At 41.9% G+C, this 24,143-nt stretch overlaps 1 protein-coding gene across 1 annotated transcript in view; it reads right to left on the bottom strand.

Moving 5' to 3' along the window:
* LOC141084518 (cyclic nucleotide-binding domain-containing protein 2-like) overlaps positions 1 to 24,143 on the bottom strand; it is a 346,033-nt gene that overhangs the window by 154,789 nt on the left and 167,101 nt on the right. The window contains exons 8-11 of the mRNA XM_073569275.1: positions 15,066 to 15,149; positions 11,034 to 11,179; positions 8,972 to 9,032; positions 619 to 679 (exon numbers count right to left, since the gene is read on the bottom strand). Of these exons, the coding sequence (XP_073425376.1) occupies positions 619 to 679; positions 8,972 to 9,032; positions 11,034 to 11,179; positions 15,066 to 15,149 (352 nt within the window). The remainder of the gene's footprint in view (positions 1 to 618; positions 680 to 8,971; positions 9,033 to 11,033; positions 11,180 to 15,065; positions 15,150 to 24,143) is intronic.

Raw genomic sequence — 24,143 nt, 5'->3', positions numbered from 1 at the left:
CATAAGGTACTTCTGACAGCCACTAGAGGGAGCCGAAAGACCAAATGCATACAGTTTTCTTATTGAGCTCAATGTATAAACTGTATTCACTAAGCTCTTAAGCTCCCTCTAGTGGTGACTGCAGGCAGCTAGGATATTAGCACTGATGGTTGTCTTTGTAGGGAATTAGGAGCATTGATAGAATGCAAAATTAAGAGTTTATTTCAGTGGGTATCATCCTACTGAGTACAAAATCAACTTGGTTTTTGCACTTCAAATCTCTAATGCATAAAGCCTGAAAAACAAGCTGTTATAAAATGAATTATCCACCTCTGCCAGATAATAACCTACAGTGCATTTTTCTGTATTGAGCTTATCCTGTAATATTCATTGATTTTCTTAATGTGTCTATTTAAGTCAGTTAGGATGGAGGAAAAACACATCGCACTATTGAATGGAAAATGCATCCTGCTTAATAAAGGAAGAAAAAAAAAATCATTTCAAATGTCATAAAATTGCAATTTAAATCTCTCAGTATGATACATCGCCATAATGTCATAGAATTAAAATGCAATTTTGTCCGTGGTTAAATAATTTGTCCTCTTAAGATCCCGCTGTAATTGTTTATCCGGTACTTACAGGCATTCTGCGGTGGCTGTGACTTTGGAGCGGTCATGGCTTTTAATACACGGACTGATCCCTGGAAGATAAAAATTGGTATTAGAATTTCAAAAAATTACTTTGGTTTTTAAAGGGGAAGTATCATCATAGAATATTTAAATGTATTCAGTTGAAACCAGAAGTTTCCATGCACTATATAAAAAGACACATCTGCAGGTTTTTCTCAATATCTGACATGAAATCAGAATAAACCTTTCCCGTTTTAGGTGAATTAGGATTACCATAATTATTAATATTTGCCAGAATAATGAGAGAGAGAATGTTTTAAAGAATTTTTATTATTTTCTGCAAAGTCAAAATTTACTTACATTTCATTAGTATTTGGCACCATTGCCCTTAAACTGAATGACTTGGGTCACACGTTTGGGATCTCCTTCCACAAGCTTCTCACAATAGTTGAATAGTCAGAATTTTGTGCCCGTTCCTCCTGACAAAACTGGTGTAACTGATCCTGGATTGTAGGTCGCCTTGCTCGCATCGGCCTTTTCAGATTAGCCCATAAATTTCCAATAGGATTGAGATCAGGGCTTTGTGATGGCCGCTCCAAAACATTTACTTTGTTATCTTTAAGCCACTTTGTCACCATTTTGGCAGTATCCTTCAGGTCATTGTCCATTTGGAAGACCCATTTCTGCCCAAGCTTTAACTTCCTGGCTGATGTCTTGAGATGTTGCTTCAGTATTGCCACATAATCTTCTTTTCTCATGATGCCATCTGTTTTGTGAAGTGCACCAGTCCTTCCTGCAGCAAAACAACCCCACAACATGATGCTGCCTCCACCATGTTTCACAGTTAGGATGGTGATCTTAGGCTTTCAAGCTTCTACCTTTTTCCTCCAAACATAACGATTGTCATTACGCCTAAAAAGTTCAATTGTAGTTTCATCAGACCACAGGACATGTTTCCAAAAATTAAGGTCTCTGTTGCTGTGTGCATTTGCAAATATTAATCTGGCTTTTTCTATGTTTCTTTTGGAGTAATGGCTTCTTCCTGGCGGCCTTTCAGCCCATGCTGATACAGTACTCGTTTCACTGTGAATATTGACACAATCTTTCCAGCTTCCATCATCTTCACAAGGTCTTTTGCTTTTGTCCTTGGGTTGATATACACATGTCAGACAAAAGCACATTCATCTCTGGGACACAGAACCCATCTCCTTCCTGAGCGGTATGATGGCTAAACATTCCCATCTTGTTTGTACTTGCGTATAATTGTTTTTACAGATGAATGAGGCACCTTCAGGTATCTTGAAATTATTCCCAAGGATGAGCGAGACTTGTGCAAGTCCACAATTCTCTTCCTGATATGTTGGTTGATTTCTTGAGACTTTCCCATTTTATATATATATATATATATATATATATATATATATATGTATAGGGTGGGCCATTTATATGGATACGCCTAAATTAAATGGGAATGGCTGGTGATATCAACTTCCTGTTGGTGGCACACTAGTATATGGGAGGGGGAAAGCTTTTCAAGATGGATGGTGACCATGGTGGCCATTTTGAAGTCAGCTATTTTGGATTACAACTTTATAAATGACCCACCTAGGTGTATCCATATAAATGGCCCACCCTGTGTATATATACAGTATATATACAGTACAGACCAAAAGTTTGGACACACCTTCTCATTCAAAGAGTTTTCTTTATTTTCATGACTATGAAAATTGTAGATTCACTCTGAAGGCATCAAAACTATGAATTAACACATGTGGCATTATATAATTAACAAAAAAGTGTGAGACAACTGAAAATATGTCTTATACTCTAGGTTCTTCAAAGTAGCCACCTTTTGCTCTGATTACTGCTTTGCACACTCTTGGCATTCTCTTGATGAGCTTCAAGAGGTAGTCACCGGAAATGGACTTCCAACAGTCTTGAAGGAGTTCCCAGAGATGCTTAGCACTTGTTGGCCCTTTTGCCTTCACTCTGTGGTCCAGCTCACCCCAAACCATCTCGATTGGGTTCAGGTCTGGTGACTGTGGAGTCCAGGTCATCTGGCGTAGCACCCCATCACTCTCCTTCTTGGTCAAATAGCCCTTACACAGCCTGGAGGTGTGTTTGGGGTCATTGTCCTGTTGAAAAATAAATGATGGTCCAACTAAACGCAAACTGGTTGAGCAGCTTAGCAAAAGACTAAGAACACCATGAAAAATGCCAGGCATCTGCTGAGTGGTGTAAAGAACAACGTCAATGGAGTCTGAAGCAGTGGAAACATGGAGTGATGAACCAAGTATCACTCACTGCCAGTCTGATGGACAGATCTGTGCGTGTTGTGAAATTTGGCGAAGGAGTTGCTGAGTTCTGTATAACCCCGCCAACACCACTTATTGGCTGCTTTCTGTTTACACTGTGCATAGGCAGAACTCTGCCAATCGGTGTTGGGGGCGTGGTTGGACTTCCGGTCTGCAGGCCAAGTAGTCTTGTAGTGACAGTTTACTGCTGATAGACCAATGATTTTATAAAAACTACACCTAGCAGCCCAGTAAGAAACACATCGGTGAAAGCAGGGTCTTTGACTCTACATCATGCTCTTCTCGGATTTAGGTAGCAAAAACCTGGTGGAAGATTCCCTTTAACAGCTTCGAGCTTTGAAAGCCTCAAATCAGTGAAAAGAACTTTATGGCAACAGTTTGGGGAATGACGACATGATGGTGCCACAGACAGCTGTGATTGACAAATGTGAATGGGGCAGAGTTGCAATACCAGACACACCCTAACGACAAAGGTGGCACTATTTCTAAAAAAAAATAGGAAAAAAAAAACTTTTTTCCCTTTTCCCCAGTCACCTACATTAAAACAATCATTTACCAAAAGTAATTGAAACAAGAAAGCTTTATGTTTCAGAAAGCTTTATGGCAGTACGCGAAGTCACAAAAATAAAGGAACGTGCCCGACAATGGGATAAAACGGCGGAACTGAAGCAGCAGCACCTCTTCTTTAGAACACATTGTAAAGGGATGTAACAATGAAATAACAATTAAGCTCTTACAGAGCAGCCAACAAGCTCCGCCATCTACGTAAGAGTTCCCGAACAATGGTGCTATTGTTACTATCCCCAACAATCCAGATATGTTAATAATGCAGCAAATGTAGAAATATATCTGTGATACAAAGGCTCCGCTTCCTAGAAACTGTTCACCTGCGTAACCATTATTCAACAGGGATAAAAAAAAACGTCAAATCGCTGCAAAAATAAAAGCTTGAAAGGAACCTGTCAGAAGCTTGAATCCCCCATCCCCATCTCTCCAAACCGTTCATATGACTTTGTAGTCCTATGTCTTTATGACCCCAAAGTGCTGCTTCAGCAGTGAAAAATCATATTGCACTACTACGATGCACTTACAGCTTCTCAGCCTCACGTTCTACTGCCTACTAAGCATCACTGGCCCCTGGCTGATTGACAGTTCATTAGCTCAGGTATTCAGCCACCAACCTGTCAATCACTTGGGTGGGTGCTGGTAGGAAGGAATTACAGTGTGAAACTGAGAAGCTGTAAGTGCATCGTCACGCCCCAATGCACTTCCAGATGTAAAACTCAATTTCTCCCTGCTGGAGCTGTTATTTGGGGTCATACATGGATTAACTGCTTTATTTATAAAGGGCTACACTGTCATAGAAATGGTTTGGTGGGACTAAAGTTTTTTGCAGGCATCCTGTAAAGCATACTGTATCTGTTCTTTTCCCGCACTTGCTGAAAAGCATGGTTTTGCTGCCCTCATTTCCCACAACAGAAAACTGATTTTGCTGCAAATATCATTCTAGTACGTCCAAGAGCTATCCTGACACTCAACTTGCAATTCATATTCTTAGAGTGTGTTTTCCTCCCCCACTTTATCAACATTCTTCCAGCACTATGGGTACTGGAACTTCCTTTTCCTCAATACCCAGAATGCATTGCTTCTCCTGTTGTCCAATGATTTCACTGCCATGAGCTGAAAGCTCGCCTTTTTGCTATGCCTGTGTGCAGATTCACAGATAAGACAGCAGGAACAGAGAGAAGAAGTCCTGCTACCACTTCCTGTAGAGAGACAAAATCTTGCCTTGAGCTCCGGTACAGAGATGGAGACCCGTGTCCACTACATATAGAAAGACAAAAACAAGCCCACACGCCCTGCAAGGTGGCTCAACTTTTCTGCTTCAAGAGATGGATGACACTTGACAACAGGCAATAGATAGAAAGTTTCACTGAGTGGCGGATTTTGTAGTGATTTTTCAGGGGTCAGAGAATGAAATTAATACTGTATATAAAGTGATTTGTATATTGTCTGTTTATCGCATTTTTGATCACATCAGATCAATATGTCGGAAAGTCCAGGGAGTAAGCTGTCTTCATTTTAAGTTATATATTGCGATCACAGAGAGTTAAAGCTGTCATAGGATGGTGTTATAGAAGTAATAGCAGCATAATGATGTAGAAATTCAAAAAGTTCATACGAGATCACATACTTTCCAGCAATATTAGGGCTTGGGCACACATACAAGTTTGGTTTTGCCATAATTGTGTAAGGAAGGGCCAGGACCGTAGTCATGACCTGTATTACATCCACAGTTGGTACATTATATTATTTGCTTGCTTCCTGATCTTTCCCTTGCTTGTTGTCACTTCTGTGCAGTATACGCCGGACCAGACCATACTAGACTGCTTCCCAATTCCTTCCAGGTCCGACCTCACTATAATGACATTTCCTTCAGCCTGTTTCACCAAAGACATGAATTCATCAATCACTACGCTTGGTGACCCCCGGTGAAGCATCCGGCCCATCTCTACCGATCTCGTCGAAGTTCCAACTCCTTTCAACTCCTTAGTCCAGCCAACTTCTGCCCTAAAAGCATTGGCCCAGGTGATAAAACGCCACATCTTCCTTTTCCTGTTCTGACCCACTGCTAAGACCTGCAGTGGCCGTGGGTAACGTGGGCAATAATGACTTAATGTTACGTGACTGCCAAGCTGTCCGGGCCTATAGTCCATGTGGACCCTTGGGTGCCCTGGCCCCATATGACTAAACCACTTTTCAACACTAACCTTAACTCTCAGCAGACCCTCCTATAATTAACCCCCTATGAACCTCCTATCAGATCCCATTAGTATACTCCATTTAGTGGCCCACAACATGTCAGGAGCCCCGCACTGCACTTGCTCCCTGAGCCAGTGCGGGTGTCCTGAGTACAAAACCAGTGCTCAAAGATACTTGTGGAGCAGGGCAGCAGCGGTGACGATGCGTGCTTCAGAGTATCAGGACCTGAAGCAAAAGACTGCTGGGGGCGTGGCCTAAGCTCCACAGATCTAGGAGCTGCAGGGAAACTCCTAGAAAGGTAACTACGGGACAAGTTACCAAGGGGCATAGACAGAGACAGAAACCAGATGAAGCCAGGGTCAAAGCACAAGATAGCAAAACAGTACCAAAGGGTTAGACAGAATGGATAGTCAGGATGTAGCAATAGATCAGAACACCAGAACGGGCAATAGATGGTACAACAGGGACAAACTTTAACAGAGTAATGATAGCCAAGCCAGGAGGTCAGAACCGGAGAAGACAGTAGTACCAAAGCGAGAGATGGAGTACAGAGTGAGGGAACAGACCGGGTCATACACGGGAAGCAAACAAGCAACGCAGAATACACACACACCAGGGGTCAGACACACCAGAACAACAGTATAGCTGACAGAGAACACTGGTAAAGAGTGAGTATAAATACCCCTCCCAGATCCAGAAAGAGGCCACGAACACTTAACCCTGTGAGTGCAGGGCAAGAACCCTGTTCAAACCATGACACAACATAATTACAACTACCCAGTCTATGGGGGAACTTTGTACTAAAAGTGCCCTCCTCTATTGTCCCAACACGGATGCACTAACTTTCCCTGACTGTACATACATAAATGACACATAATCTACATGCAATATTATCATACAGGAACATGAGGCAATATATACAGTTTTCTATATAATGGTAACACTTTCAAGTGGCAATACCATGAGTAATGAGCGGTAATACATAATTATAAATGCAGCAGTACCGCAGGCAATAATCATAAAAACACATCTGTAAACATTAAGAACTGGAAGACAATCAGAGGGAAGGGAGACATGAGAGACAACATATCTTACCCCCTTACACTTTTAAAAAGGTTGTTAAAACTAAACCTATAATAATAATATTTTTTTTTCGCCATTGCGTCGCACTGTTTTTGTCCTCACTCCAATGGGCTTATTCACACATTGCATTTTTGCCACATTTTTCTTCTGCGCGTTTTTCCCAAAGAAAATACACACATTAACAACAGTGTGCATAAGATTTCCGAAATCTCATGTATACACTGCTTATTTTTGTCTTGCAGTTTTAAACTATCAAAGCATCCATTCGTTCCCCATTTTTGCAGCATTTCTTTGCTTTTTTAAATGAAAGGGAAAAAAAGAAGTAAAAAAAGCATAAAAAGCGCATATTTTGCGCTGCGTTTTTTCTGCCACCACTGTTTTTTGCTGCAGAAAAATTTTGCATCAAATACTCAACGTATGTGCATGGCCTTATAGTCTTTATACAGATGGCCATAATGTCTCTACATTTCATCTCATGACCCCATACTAACACGAGATGCCACATCTCCCTATTGAATGCTGCATCTGCTTCATTACTTGTCCAGGCGCAGCACCGTACAGTTGGCGTTGTCTTGTTGCCCACCGCACACCGTGGCAAATATGTGCCAGCATTCAGCTATTTTACATGGGTATCAGACAGACTCCTACTAGTCCGATATTTATGACCTTTTCTTATGAATAGGTCATTAATATTACAGTCTTGGCAATCTAATAAAAAGATCATTTGCTAGATTCCTGCAGTCTGAATGAAAGCCAACATAACCTTTGCCTTAGCAGAACGCAATAGGAGTCTCCATGTTTGGAGCGGTTACTGGGTTCTTTCAGAGACACCACATATTTTGTCTTTAAAGGCCGTTGTAACCATAAGCACTAATTGAGGAGGTAGTTACAAATCTTCTGCAACTTGGCAGGGCCGGGCAGTGAACAATTGTCTCTTGGGCACAGAAGCTTTCAGGGCCAGAACAAAACTTTTGTACCGTACACTTGGCCGCGCTCCATTTACAATGATACTGATTTAAGAGCGAGGACAGAAAAGCATGGACACTCGGGGCTCGCATATTCCTCACTCATCGGTTACTCATGTTTCTAACTATTGTGCTCACGTTGTGAAAAATAATATATTTATACAGATGAAAGAGATGAATTTCAGGAGTTGTCCAACTTTGGAGATTTTTTTTTACTTAAAAGGATTTTTGTCATGTCATGTGACCATCAGCTGGGTGCACCGTTACTCCATCCCAATTTGTGTCTTGGGGGCTGTCCTAGCTTGTCATGGCCAGCGCTCACTCCTGGAGTAAATGCTGCCCCACGTGTGTGTGCCTGCCTACAGATATGGCTGTGCCATCTGCACCCGAACAGTGGCTGGGAACGTTTTCCTCTGTGGTCAATCTATGCTCGTAGACCTAGAAGCGTATTGTCCCAGTGTCTACAAAGAACCGGGTAGGAAACTGCTTCCAGCCATAGCCGGTATTGGTGCGCATGCGCACACATGCTGGACCGTATTCGCTCTACGTAAACACTGACCAACACAAGCTAGTGCAGTCCCAAAAACACAAATTGAGGGGACATAACAGTGAACTCAGCTCATGGCCATGCCGGTGTACCGATAGCATTGAGCTCACTTATTGGCTTCAGCATGGTCAACGTAACATCAGTATTGTGGACAAAAACAGACATAGCGATCAGCAGTGAAGAAGAGGGAGGGCAAATAAAACACGATTTTTTATTTTTTAAACAAACTATAGTCAAGGAACAGGAGGTTTTCCGAAATTGGAAAACTCCTCTAACACATTGTAATACTTTGCGTTTTCTGAGCCCAATACAAAGGTGATGAAAGGGATTTATGTAGTGATGAGTGAACTTGCTGGGATTAGGTGTTATTAGAGCATGCTTGGTTTCTAGCCAAGTGTCTTTGGTGTGACGAATACTAGGTTTGTGTCTCCGCAACTGCATATCTCACGGCTATTCGAAGTGCAGGAATTGCCTAACAAACAGAAATCCCCTGCATGTGTCGTGACTGTCGAATAGCCGTGAGACATGCAGCCGCGAGAACTCAAACATAGTATTCGAGCACGCCGAAGACACTCGGTTAGAACATGAGAATGCTCGGATAACACCTTATCTGGGCAAGTTTGCTCATCAGTAGACTATTAAGGGATTGATGCTTCATAAATAATGCAATGGCATACTTGATTGACTTACACTTTTGATCACATAGATTTTGGAAGACGTCTTGGAGTCTCTTGTAATGACTGTGCCTGGTCTATAACAAAAAGTAGAAAAAAAAATTTGAGAAATTGATGTCAGTTGGTCAATCTAGAAAGATCTCAACTTACAAACTAACAAGGTCGTGTGCATCTGCCTCGCCCACCAACGCCAGATTTGTGTAATCAAAAAGGGTATTAGGGCAAATTCTTTAGATTTTTTGCCCTTTTTGGCATGCGATGGCAGTTACTTATAAAGTGAGCAGGCTTAGCAAAGGAGGTGGCATGGCTTTCTGCCACAAGACAAGTGCCTCCGCCAGACATGTACCTGCGCCCTTGAGATTGTCTTCACAAAACAAGTACCATGACGGTTCAGAATTCATGATCCACTGTTCTTTTCCGGCTTCATTCACTGTTTGCATCTGGCCATTGCCAGAACGAGTAACAGCTGAATGCTGGGAGAGCTGGGTGTCAGACCCAATTGATCAGGTATTGATGATTTGTTTCCAATGGATAGGCCATCAACATCTCAACTCTGGAAAACCATTTACAGAGGTTGTCCAATACAGCCATATTCCTCTTGACCCATACAAAAGAAATAAAGCACATGCTCCTATCCTAAACCAACGTTTCACCAGCAATTTCTGCACTCTGAACATTATGTCATGTGAGCACTGCAGCCAATCGGAGACCACTGATGGACTGCAGCCTTTCCACTTCCATCAGATGGAAGTGTGAGCTTTACAGTCAATAAGCACAAGCTGATTGTCTGCAGCATTCATGGGACATAATGTCACGTACCGGCTGGGAGACACTGTGTTGGCATCACAAGAACAGTGCCGGCCTAGGAGATGAATATTCTCTCTTTTTTATTTATATGGGGCACTCTAGTATTAGCAGACAATCCCTTTAAGTTTTCATTTTTTGGTCATGTTTTCAGATTTGAGTGCTATATATTTGGAAAAGAGTAGTCCCGGAAGGATTCTTGTGTGTGGCACTGGTCTGCTCTATCATCAGATGGACTGCCAGTATACAAGTGTACATTCAGGGGGAAGGAAACAACAAGGGGTTAGGGGCGTAAGCCGTGCAAAGGGGTTATGTTTTTTAAAAACAATTTGGCATTTCACAAATTTGCCACACTCTTTGTCTAAGAGTTGGCAAACGTGCCTTTAGGCCTTTTGCACATTGCCATAATATGGCTACTTAAAGAGGATCTGTCAAACTGCATATATCATTAACACTAGAAGTCCCAGAAATTTCGAGCTCCCCCCTAAAGTCCCGAAAGAGGGTCAAATGACCCTTAGTCCGAACTGACGACTCTGATGGCTCCAATTAGCATCCTTTCATTTGTAAATGTGGCCATTGTCTGAGGAATCTGCAGGGGGAGTAGAGCTGAATTCATCCTCAAAACACTGTGTGAAACACAGGTCAAGAGACTTTGCATTTTGAGGGAACTGACAATTTGTATAAACCACACATTTTGTTTTGAAGCACACATGAAGTGTTTTGGGAGAAATGTGACCTTTTGCTGCTGATCCGTGATGTTGTGTTGGTCATTTTGCCAAATGTACCTATAGTTTGCAAAACATACAATCTGTTTCAATTTTTCAAGTTTTTCTAAAAGAATGTAGTTATGTTTTTCTTTTAAAAAAAGATGTGAAAGAAGTGGGTTAAAAATGACAGACAAAAAACAAAACAAATTAATTGTGTTGATCCACCTCAACAAAGGTCTTGTAAAAGAGCAAAAGAATGTAAGCTGCTCCTGAGTGTGTCTGCCCACCCCCCAGCTGCATTGTTGTGCGGGGGATATGCATAAGGTTGCTAACACCTGTTATACCTGATGAGAGTGGTGTACTTATTTTTAAAATCTAAATCATAATGGATGTATAAATCTTTTAAGAAGTTTTACCTCCTAGCATTAAAAGGAATATTTTACCAGTCCAGTAAGAACGATCATCCTAACATCAGGATTATACAGCATGTGGGTTTTCTCAGTATGGTCCTGTGTTGAGGTTTCTGTAATCTACATTAATGGTTTTACGTTCCTTTTAGCTACAGACCTGTAGAACATGTGGACACAGATCCTGGGGTTATTGTAAGGAAGCTTATGAACAGGCCATCCATTGAGAACATCAATGCTTTCCAACAAAGGTATGTAATCAGGTCCTTCTTGGGATTCACTGGTCAGGAAAATGTTCAGGAAATCCTAATAAAAGAGGAAAAAGGATATTTCACAAGCCTCGAGAATCTACGTAACCTAGAAAAGTTTTGAAATATTTCATCATTGACTAAATTATTGTATATACTTCAGTTTCTAATGGAGTTAGATATCCATCAGGGCCTGCTCAGGGTTAATGTGGCCTCTTAGGTGACAGAGCCATAGTGGGGGTAATGCTGGTGTCCCTGCATGGTGCCTGTCCCTCCTCCCACCAGGGACGCCAATATGCTCATTGTCCATGTCCTAGGCCTAAGCACGCCACACATTGCATTTTTGCCGCTGTTTTTCCACATTTTACAGCAAATGGAATGGAATTTCTGAAAATCTCATGCACCTGCGGCTTATTTGTTCTTTGCAGATTTTAATCTTTCATATTTGCATTATGTCAATTCTTTTAGAGTTTTTTGCAGCGGCTTTTCACCCTGATTACCGCAATTGGGGGGAAAAAAAAGGGTCAAAAACAAGTTAACTCTACAGATTTTTCTACTAAACGTGTGAACGTACCTTATTCCGACAGTAAAATAAACAAAAAAAAGTGTTGACTCTTGGAAATGGTTACAAATAAAAGGAAAGTGCAAAAAACAAAAAATTAACCATGACGGTAATGGGCTAAGGGTTCGACTCGCTATCGCGAAGCTGCGGCAGCTGCAGATTGAATGTGTATGCTCAGGATCTATGAAGGACATGGATTCCTGGAACTGAAGGTTTGCAGAATATCAATTTCCTTTTTTTTTTCCCAGTAGAAAATATAATGATGAGCTAAGTCAATTGTAAAACATTACGGTGATAATCAATCTTTCGTATTCTACAACATTTGCAGAAATTACTCTTTCTTTCTGAATATATTTTATCATTAATCACTTGGCAGGACTGAAATTGGTACCATAATGAATAATCAGAACATCATATTAAAATTATGCCGTGAATTACTGCGCTCGTATATTGCTCAATGTAAACTAAGGAGGTTTTCATTACACACTACGTGATTTATTTTTTGCGCATTGTGAAAATTAGAAATACTACGTAGGAAACCGAATGCACACGATGTTGCTTTCGCTGCTGACAAGTAACCGAGACAGTAATTAACCGCTTCTTCCTGAATACTGATGACTCAAAAGTTCTGACTGAAAGGTAATTTCATTTTAATAGTTGTGTTTTTCAAAATTTTTCACATTTTTGTTCTTTTCATTTTTTTACTTTACTGTTTGTACATAGAGATCCTCATTTGTCACTGCTATAAGTTTATAAGTTTTCTATTACTTTTTTTCCCATTGTGGTTCTTCAAGCTCGATACCAATGTACCATTCAAGAAAACCATGCAACTGCAACGGGGATCATGGAAAGAGAAGATTGTTCCGTCCCTTTAGTCGTTGGTTGAACGAGTTGTCAACTAATGGACAACTATTTATTAATGGCTTCAGATTACTACATAAATTAAAAAGAAAATCTAGACATTTCCTGGACTGGTTCCACTCCTCTGCTCTCAGCCCTGTGTTCCTCACCAGTCTCCTGGAAAGGGCAATGTTAAGTGACCGCAACAACCTTCACATTTGCTTTTAGATTTATGGACAGAATTGTGAAGGTTTCTACTAATTAGAGATGGCTGATTGGTTTCTGCCAAGAGACTGGTGGGGGACACAGGGCTGCAGAGGAGGAACGGCGATCACTTGACATTGTTTTCATCTGGAGACCCAGATATTCCCCAATTCTTTTTTCCTCCATTCACCATGTGTTAGCCTCATCAGGTGAGGCAGTGTTAGACTCACCAGGTGAGGTGGATCCTCCAAGCCTAAGGTCCGGTTGGGCACATGGGTCATGGGAATTAGTGCATCAGGTAGGAGGCAGGAGACGGTAGGCAGGATTCAGGAAACGCAGGCAAGCGAGAGATGACCAGGAGACCGCAGGCAAGCGGGATGCAGGAAATTACAGGCAAGCAGTTGGGATGTAGGAAACCACAGTAAAGTGAGAAACATCCATGAGATTGCAAGTAGGTAGGCGGGATTCAGGAAATTGCAAGAAAGTGGGATTTGTTCAGGAGACCACATGCAGGCTGGAGATGTCCAGGAGCCTGCAGACAGCAGCTGAGCAGGTCAAGGTCTACAGAACAAGTCAAAGTCTAGCAACACTGAAGTCTTAATACTGTGACAAAGTCACTAGTAAATTACTGGAGGGGAGATATGTGTCACTGCGCTTAATGGCATCAGTGATGTGAAACCAGAGTGTTTTCCTCCAGAACACTGTGTTGTGAGGATTAAGCTAAGTTGCATAAATGGGCTGGACATTCATAGAGTGTGTGGGAGGATGTCCATCTTATCTCCACTTACAGCACCGGCATTGCCGTGTGCTGACAAGACCTGTGTGATGTCACAGTCATGTGATCAGTCATGTGGTGGAGGAGTCTCATGGTCTGGGGCTTAAATAGCTGGACTCCAGAGGCAGTCTTTGTTTAGCAGGGCTGGAGAGAGGATTCTCCAGTGGTTTGTGCCTTAAGGAGGAAAGACTGAACCTGTGGTGCTGCAGAGCGTGATGCTCCCTGCAAATGTTAAGACTGTGTACTGTGTGTTTGTTTTTGTTTGTTGCCTTGCTGTTTTGCCCAGAAGGCTGTGTTTATTTTCCCAGCTTTGGTTTATGCTGCCTTTAATAAACCAAGCACTTTCTTAAAGAGACGGAGTTCCTTTTCTACCTCTGTATCCAGCCAAGTGAGCTGCTCTACCACAATACCAAGATACAGGTATGTGTCTTGGTGAGCCTTAGGGCCCCGTCACACATAGCGACTCACCAGCAATCCGACAATGATATGAACTTGTCAGGATCGCTGGTGTGTCGCTACATGATCAATGGTGAGCTGTCAAACAGGCAGATCTCACCAGCGATCAGGACACGCTCGTCGCTTAGTTACCCGCAGTGTACGTTAAGATACCAGCGCGCTGGTGCAGGGAGCTGGTAACCAAGGTAAACATCGGGTTTCTAAGTGCCGCGCGGCGCTTAGAAACTTTATGTTTACCTTGGTTACCAGCTCCCTGCATCAGCGGCGCGCTGGTATCTAACGTACACATCGGGTTTCTAAGTGCCGCGCGGCGCTTAGAAACGCGATGTTCACCTTGGTTATCAGCTCCAGCTCGCTGATCGCTGGTCTCCCGCCTGCCACACGCAGCGATGCATGCTGGCCAGCGGGAGAACATCGAGCAAAAAAATGTCCAGGCCATTTGAGCATGATCAGCGATACACGGCGGGGGGGGGCGGTCGCTGACAAGTGTCACACACAGCGGTCTCGCTGGTGAGATCGCTGTTGCATCACAAAACTTGTGACTCAGCAGCGATCTTGCTAGTGAGATCGCTGTGTGTGATGGGGGCTTTAAGTAGGCCCAGCTAGATGACCACATGGGAGCCTGCCGAACCATCTGTACAGCCCGACATGGAGCACAGCGGAGTCTAGCGAACCTGGTGACAGAAGCAAGAAAAGATCTGGGACAGTTGCGTACCTCTGTGTAATTTAGCTTAGAACTGTGTGTATGCCATACTTGGTTTTCTAATTATTGTTTTCTATGTTTCAAATGATTCTATGTTCATAAAATGTAAAGAAAAATATAATTGGAAAAAAGTTATCTGACCACTGCGCTTCCTGTCGGAGAGGAACAATGGCTGCCAGAGATAGATGAACAGAGCTTGCCTATTTCCAGCAGTTACAGAGACAATGAATGGCACACAGCATTGACCTTTCATACCACTTTCTCATTATCAGTCCCAGCATTTGACCCCAGCGACCCAAACATTTGTCATTTCTCTGTTGATAGGTAGTAACTTTTAATATTCAGAATGACCATTTAAGGTCAGATTTTCAGGAAATCAAAGAAATCACAAATTAAGTTCTTACCTGTCTAGTTATGGCAAGCAAGGACACAGAGTCATGGCATACCACTGTTGCATTCCTCTTGGTATTTGTCAAAATAGCCACATCCTACAAAATAGTTTCAACCAAAAAGAAACATTGAGATCATTTTATACAGAAATATCTCATTATCATATTAACTTTACAAGTTTAAATTTACATGTAATCAAAGGGTTAGCATGAAGCTCCTAGGCCCAATGCAAACCCAGGAACAGAGCCACAACCAACTATGTGAGGGCTATATATTGTTTGGAGAGCTGTGTGAGGGACATTATGCATCGTGGAGGATTGTGCTGGGGCCATCATACTGTGTGGATGGGTATGAGGCCATATGCTGTATGGAGTTCCATCATACTGTATGGAGGGCTGTATCAGAGTCATCATACTGCGTGAGGGGGACTGTTGGGCCATCATACTACGTTGGGGTCACTGTGGGGCATAATACTGTGTTGGAGTCACTGTGGGGGTATCAAACTTTGCAGTACTTTATAGGGGCCATGAAATAGGTATCTTAGTGTGCGGGAACAGCAAGGGGCTTCAAAAGGAGCAACATTACTTTGCAAGATCTAAAATGTTGTGAGATATGATCTTCTGTGATCCTGCCAGGACTTCTGCTATTTGGACCCATGATATATATAAATATATATATATATATATATATATATACAGGGCCTTCTGAAAGTACTTTCGCAAGGCACTGTATATATTGCCCTTACAGATCCCTGCAAAATGACCTCCAGAAGGCCACAAATGTGCATGTATCTGCACAAATGGTTAGATACCGACTCCAAGAGGATGGTCTGAGGGCCTGACATCCACAGATGGGGGATGTGCTCACAGCCCAACACCGTGCAGGACGCTTGGCATTAGCCCCAGAACACCAGGATTGGCAAATTCACCACTGGCGCCCTGTTCTCTTCACAGATGAAAGCAGGTTCACACTGAGCACATGTGACAGACGTGACAGTCTGGAGACGTCGTGGAAAATGATCTGCTGCCTGCAACATCCTTCAGCATGACCGGTTTGGCAGTGGGTCAGTAACTGTGAGGGGTGGCATTTCTTTGGAGGGCCGCACAGCCCTCCATGTGCTCGCCAGAGGTAGCCTGACTGCCATTAGGTACCGAGATGAGATCCTCAGACCCCTTGTGAGACTTTATGCTGGTGTGGTTGGCCCTAGGTTCCTCATAATGCATGACAATGCCAGACCTCATGTGGCTGGAGTGTGTCAGCAGTTCCTGCAAGATCAAGGCATTGAGGCTATGGACTGGCCCGCCCGTTCCCCAGACCTAAATGCGATTGAGCACATCTGGGACATCATGTCTCGCTCCATCCACCAATGCCACATTGCACCACAGACTGTCCAGAAGTTGGCGGATGCTTTAGTCTAGGTCTGGGAGGAGATCCCTTAGGAGACCATCCGCCACCTCATCAGGAGTATGCCCAGGCATTGTAGGGAGGTCATACAGGCACGTGGAGGCCACACACAATACTGAGCATCATTTTGACTTGTTTTAAGGACATTACATTCCACTTTAATTTTGTGTGTGACACCAAATGCAGACCTCCTTTGGTTAATAAATTTGATTTCCATTGATGATTTTTGTGTGATTTTGCTGTCAACACATTCAACTTTGTACCGAACAAGTATTCAATGAGAATATTTCATTCATTCAGATCTAGGATGTGCTATTTGAGTGTCCTGTTTATTTTTTTGAGCAGTCTATATATATATATATATATATATATATATATATATATATATATATATATTACAGTTGTGCTCAAAGGTTTACATATCCTGGCAGAATTTTTGCTTTCTTTCCTTTTTTTCAGAGAATATGAATGATAACACCAAAACTTTTTCTCGACTCAAGGTTAATGGTTGAATGATGCCATTTATTGTCAAACTACTGTGTAAAATGCCAGATAATTGTCATATTAATAAATTATACAATCATTTCAAAGCTTTTTTTTTTTACCTATAATCTGTATACATCCATTAAAAACAAAGTATGTTTTTGTTGGAAAAATAAAGATCTAAAATAATATAATTGCATTAATATACACACAACTAACCTAATATTTTCTTGCTGCCCCTTTGAATTTTAGATAGCTGTCAGTCTTTTTGTGTAGGAGTCTATCAACACATGGCACACCTAGAATTGCCAATCCTTGCCCACTGTTCTTTGCAGTAGCTCTAAATCTGTCAGATGGCATCTCCTGTGTAGGATGGACCTCTCCAAAACTTTGATCTTTGTCTGGCAAAGCCATTCTTTTGCTGATTTGGAGGTATTCTTAGGGTCCTTGTCATTCTGAAAGTTATAATTCCTCTTCATCTTCACCTTTTAGTAGAGGCCTGAAGGTTGTTTCTAAAAAAATTACTTGACATTTGGAACTGTTAATGATTCCCTCCACTAAATCACGAGGTCCAGCTAATGAACAACAGCCCCAAAGCATAATGCTGGTTCCACTATGGTTCACTATAGGTATGGTGTTTATATGGTGATGTACAGTGTTGACTTTACGCCAAACATACCTTTTGAAATTATGGCCAAAAAAATTATTCCACCTTTGTCTCATAACCAGAGATCATAACACATTTTATGTGTTAACACACTTGGGTGTTTTTCTTTGGGAGAAAAGTCTTCTGTCGTGCCACCCTACTCCACAGGAAACGTAAAAAATATGGATAAAGTTGTTACATGCAGTATGCATGTAGTACTTGCCAGAAATTCTTGCAGCTCTTTTAATGTTGCTGTAGGACTCTTGGCAGACCAATTTTCATCAATTTTTCAGAGACATCCAGTTCTATGTAGTGTCACTGTTGTGCTAAATTTATGCCATTTCTTGATGACCATATCACCGTTACCCATGGTATAACTAATGCCTTGGAAAAAATGTTTTCATCCCTTCTCCTGACTGATAACTTTTAACAATGAGATCCCTTTGCTGTGTTGAAGCTGTTTAGGGAGAATGCCTTTGCTGTAAAATGCAACTAAGCCTATAGCTGCAGGTTAACAGTGTTTCTGGACTGACAAATTACCTTTAAAGATGGAAAAAGTTCTGAAATGATTGTTATGATTTTTTTGCATGATAAAAATCTTACATTCAGGGTTGTGTAGACTTTTTATGTCGAAAGCTGTATGAAACCCTGGAAAATGAGATTCGGGCACATTGCTGATGGGGCCATTGATTGTACTGGTACAGATAATCACTGTGTTCTCTGTCGAACATCATTTTCGTCTGTATCCGATCTGAGGCAGGTTATAGGCCAAGATGCCTACAACTATGTCAGCTTGTGATATTTTGGGATTTTTTGGCGAGTTTGTGACATTCTCAGAGTTTATCAATTTGCACCTAGGGAACCTCACATCAGAGAAGATGGTCGATATTGTAAATGTTTGAAGTCTTATCATTATTCTACACGACCTAATGATTAACGACTCAACATAATATTAAATGGGTTCTAGCAAATGAAGAAATCTGAGCACATTAAACCTCAGGATAAGGGAATATTAATTAGACTGTACAATATGATAAATGAAATGCATATTATTTTGCTAGCAAAAGGGACCATAAAATATGAAATATAGCAAGTGGAGTAAGCGCAGAGGAAAATGTTTGCATAATTCTGGTCCTGGATTTGTGAAAGACCCCATAAACCAAAGTTCTAATAAATGCCCCATCCTGCAACTTGAATGCCAATGACTTGAAGGATGTTCCCAGCTCAGTTGATTGATTCCTATAATTTCGAAAATACTAGGATGGATTCATACAATCCGGCAGCAGCACAGCAGTTGTGTGTCCCCCGCATATAGTTATGTGACAATACTGCCTGAGTTTTACAGCAACTTTCAGCAATTCTGTGGCTAAAACACATGAAGAGCATGGTATTGTCACTTGGGTCATGGACATAAATTGACAGATAACACTGAGTAACAAAGGTTTTGTCCCTCGGACAATTTTGAGTGTTCCTGATAGAATTTTTCATGCTGATTTCGGAAATGACTTCAGATTTTTCCTATCACGTAAGGTTTTTAAGAAATGATACGAAACATTATAATATTGTTATAATTCTAAAAACTCATATGAACTTTTCTGAAACAGTATATTCTGAATTTTCCACTGAAATAACATAAATCCCTGATCTACACATATGCAAGCACTTATTATACGAATTCCGCGCAGGTGCAGTGAATCATTCGGCTGACCGTTTATGGAGCATACCACATCTCCTTGGCAGGGGAGGAATCAAAAGACAATACTGACATACTTAGAGCATGGCTGAATGGATCACGACATCAATGCTGATCGCTGTCCCAATGATATGGAGAGAGCAGAGAGATCATGCAACAGATTGCTACTTCTGCCTTACAAATGTAACAGGATATTCAGCAAAGAACAAGAAATCAATAGAATATTCTAATCTTCCTTCAACCATAAGACCAGTGCCACACGATGAAAGTCTTCGTGTTCCAAAGCCGCCCAAAGTATGGACAATGGAGGACAACGAAGACGAACTAACAATGTCAGTGGAAAATGAAACTGCTGCAGACCCAGACTTTGAGCCTTCTACATCTAATCCACATCTGTTCAATCAAGCTGATCTGAGTGACTAAGTCAGAGATTTGAAATTGTCAAAGAGGCAGGCAGAATTATTGCATTCAAGGCTACAAGAACGGAATCTCTTATTAACAGGAACAAGAGTTTCTGTTTTCAGAGTCATCAAGAAGACCTTAATCAATTTTTTGATACAGTAGATATAAAGAATGGTTAGCACACGGCCAGGAAGTTGAATATACGGTGCTAGTGAAAGGGAGCCTCTGGTCCCATAAATATGAAGTCAATATAGAATCACTGCACACGCTTCATCACTGTCAATAAAATAAAAAAGCTCACTAAAGCATAATTTACGTGTGCAGTGATTCTATATTGACTTATTAATCAATTTTTCAACCATGTCGACAGTTTAACCTTTTGCAACGATGTCTTGGGGTTGTTTGGCGCTCTTGGATGCGAACATGAACCGAAGGAATGGCGACTGTTCATTGAATCGTCAGTTTTAAGTCTGAAGGCTGGTTTACTACACAACGGAAATATCTATCCTTCTATACCTATTGGATATGCCGTACACATGAAAGAAACGTATGAGAATATGGAGTTACTGTTGACCCACATTAATTATAGAAATTATAACTGGGACATATGTGGTGATATAAAAGTTGTTGCACTTCTTCTTGGACTGCAGCTTGGATATACCAAGTATTGTTGCTTTATTTGTGAATGGGACAGTCGTGCATGAGAAATGCACTATTTCAGAAAGGACTGACCACGCCGCGAAAACCTGGTTGCTGGACAGAAAAATGTTAAACATAATCCTCTCATTGATCCAGCAAAGATATTTCTCCCTCCTTTGCACATTAAACTTGGGCTTATGAAGAATTTTATCAAAGCAATGAACAAAGAATTGGAAGCCTTTTCTTACTTGCAACAGAAATTTCCAAGAAAAAGTGATGTAAAGATTAAAGAAGGTATTTTTATTGGCCCACAGATCAGAGAATTACAGTAGCTTTGATGGACTTTTGCAAGGTGCTGGACAAGTGGCATGGAGAGCCTTTAAAGATGTGACCATCAACTTCCTTGTCAACAGCAGGGCACCGAACTTTGAACAACTCGTGGACAACATGCTCACAGCATATCATTTGATGAAATGCAATATGTCACTAAAAATGTATTTTCTACATTCTAACTTGGACTTTTTTCCAGCCAATCTTGGTGCTGTTAGAAATGAACACAGTGAAAGAGTTCACCAAAACATTGCGCTGATGGAGAAAAGGTACCAGGGAAAGTGGAGTATGTCAGTGCTGGCTGACTATTGCTGGAATATTATTCAAGAAGCATCTGACACGGATTATAAACAAAAGTCGTCTGCAGAACACTTTTGAACAATTGCTTTTGCTACTGACATCGATGTTCACGGATGTAGTGTTTCGGACGTCATAATGTAGACTATAAACTGTTGTTTCTTAAAAACCTTACGTTATACAGGCTTTTGGAGCACATATTCGTGTTCAGCATATCAAAATCTATAAGATGCAATAAAATTTTCTCAGGGGACAAGAACGTCCCTGAAATTTGTTGCGCAGTGTAATAGATAGACTTGAACCAAGCAATTCCTAATGCTCACATACTTGTTTCGAATAATAAGTATAGTGGAGGTCAAGGGGAAACGGATGGAAAAATGCTGAATGGAAGGAGAACAGCATGGAGAAGACCCCTTAAAGCATCTATGACTCCTAGATCCCTGTTTAGTACAATGGTGTCACACTTTTACTCCACTTTAGGGACTGACAATAAAACATTCAAAATTGACAAGAAATTGGAGTTTACAGGAAAAAAATGTTAAGAAACATTCTTCCCTGTAGAATGACTTATATGTAAGAGAAAATTTTAAAAGGATTTAAAAAAAATAATAATACTTTAGGCAGACCAAAATTGCATTTTTTATTAAAAAAATGGAAATGTCAGTGTGATTTATGAAGGAAGCAAGAAATGCCAAAAATGTAACAGAAGAGGAACTCAGATACACCCTGTATTAGGCATAAAAGAGGGCCTCATACACATTCTGTTCAAATTGTCATGTAGTGGTACTCCTACACTCATAAAGGCTCTGCACACAATGCAAAGCCAGAAAAAAAATAAAAGGAGGCTCATCCATAGACCCTTGAAGACAACAACTGGAGGGCCTCATTCAAATATTGAAGATTAAAAACACTTTATGTGCTCCACTTTATGGTGGAGTGGAAACGTTGTGGCTAATTCAGATTTTATTCATTTTTATCAGAGTGAGAATATCAGCATTTTCTGTTGATAGGCGAAAGCGCCTGTCAGTTGTGACCCCTCCCTCTCCCAGAAGGCATTAAAACCCCCCTCAGACATGCTAGTGGCAGGACAGCAGAACACCTCCAAGACATGGAGGGACAGCTCATGCCAAATGTCTAGCTTTGAGACCTAATAGTTGATGGTTGCAGAGGAATTAGGGAGTGCACTGGTTTGGTCGGCCAGGTATTGAGTGACTAGCTATAAAAATGTTTCACTCCTTGTCACAAATACTCAGTCATCCGGGCCTGGATGCTGGGAGGTAGTCAAGAAATTGGTGCAGGACTTTGACAGTACACCCCTGCCTCTGCTGTACCTAGGGTGTCGCACTCACCTCTGCTCCTTGGTTGGGTTAGAAAGCTTGTCCCCCGCTACAAGCATCGTCTGATGCAAATTTTTTCAACATATTTTTCATAATGGCCTTCTGGAATAGCACCATTTTAGCAGACCTCTTCGCCTCAGGAAGAAGAGATGCAAAGTTCTCCTTGTAGCGTGAGTCTAGCAGGGTGAACAACCAGTTCTCTTTTTTGGCCAACATGATTATAAAACAAGGGTCACTGGAAAGGCAGCGGTACATAAAGTCGGCCATATGTGCCAAGCTCCCTAGAGCCAACACTTCACTGTCTCCATCATGATGACAACTTGCCATCTCGTCCTCCACTCTCTCTTCCTTCTTATTTCTCTCCTCAGGTCATCCATGTAGGAAAGAGAGGAAGAAGCTTGTGTGGGTACTAGACTCTGTTGCGCTAGTAACCAGCTCCTGATCCTCCCCCTACTCGTCAGCCTCTATTTCCTCATTGCTATCCAATCCGCAATGAGCAGATAAGATGAGGCTGGGCTGGATAGTATCTCCCGGTCTCATGTATTCCACCATTTCCATCTGGTCCTCATGCAAAGCTCCATGCTTAATTGTGAGCAATAACTGTTTAAGTAAGCACAGAAGCAGGATTGTTGCACTGATTATAGCTTCATTGCCAATCACCATCTTTGTAGATTCCTCTAAATCATAAAGAACTGCACAAATGTCAGACATCAATGGCCACTCCCCAGTTGTTAAGTGCGGAGGCTGACCAGAATACTGATGGGCATGTTGAAGCTGGTTATTCAACAACTGGCTTCTGCTGCTCACAAAGCCTTGCCAACATGTGCAGTGTGGAGTTCCAGAACGTGGTCACGTCGCACACCAGTCAGTGAGCGGGCACTTGCGTGCACTGCTGCAGCACAGCAGAGCAGCAGCAGATGTAGCAGACTTGTGGAAATGGGTGCTGATGCGGCGTATCCTGACCAGAAGCTCTGGCAAATCTGGGTAGGTTTTCAGAAACTGCTGAACTAACAAATTAAGTATGTAGGCCAAGCATGGTACATGTGTCAGTTTGTCAAGCTTCACCGCTGCCATTAGGTTGCGGCCATCATTGCACATAGCCTCACCTGGTTGTAGGTTTAGCATCAAGAGCCACAAATCTGTCTGGTTTGTTATTCCTTTCAATAACTCTGCGATGGTGTGAGGTTTGTCTCCTAGACAAATTAGCTTCAGCAGAGCCTGTTGCCACTTTGCTGAGGCAGTGCCACAGAGCTTACAGCTTCTGGCTGATGTGGATGACATGCTTTGAGAAAACAAATCGGAAATGGAGGATGAGGAGGAGCATGTGAGGGTGGAGGAACCGGAGTAGGAAGTGGAGGAAACTCTGATAGAAGTAGGACCAGCAATCCTCAGCGTCAGTAGCAAATGTGCCATGCCACAATGGGACTCGGCTTCAGCCTCCACAATGTTCATCGAGTGTGCTGTCAGGAAAATGTAGCATCCCTGGCCACAAGTGCTTGTCCACATGTCAGTCGCTAAGTGGACAATCTCAGTAAGTGTGTTGGTAAGGGCATGAGTGGTGTTCTGTGACACATGCTGGTACAAGGTGGGGATGCCACACAGGGAGAAATAGTGGCAGCTGGGGCCCGAGTACCGAGGGACGGCTGCCACCATGAGTTGGTGGAAATCCTCCATATCCATAAGACTAAGCTGCAACATTTCCATGGCAAGCAGCCTGGAAATGTGCCTGTTTAGTGTTTGGACCTGTGGGTAGGTGGCTGGGATCTTTTCATTGCAAGGCCTGTGGTTGGAACAGCGCGGGGACAAGGATTTGGAAGTGCCTATTGATGGCACCTCAGAATGTGCAGGGCAAGAGGCATCT

Source organism: Dendrobates tinctorius, unplaced genomic scaffold (assembly GCF_039654945.1).
Source record: "Dendrobates tinctorius isolate UK_male_01 unplaced genomic scaffold, ASM3965494v1 ptg000023l, whole genome shotgun sequence".
Classification (NCBI taxonomy): domain Eukaryota; kingdom Metazoa; phylum Chordata; class Amphibia; order Anura; family Dendrobatidae; genus Dendrobates; species Dendrobates tinctorius.
Note: the sequence above shows the minus strand (reverse complement) of the source record. Positions and strands in the feature narration are given on the sequence as shown.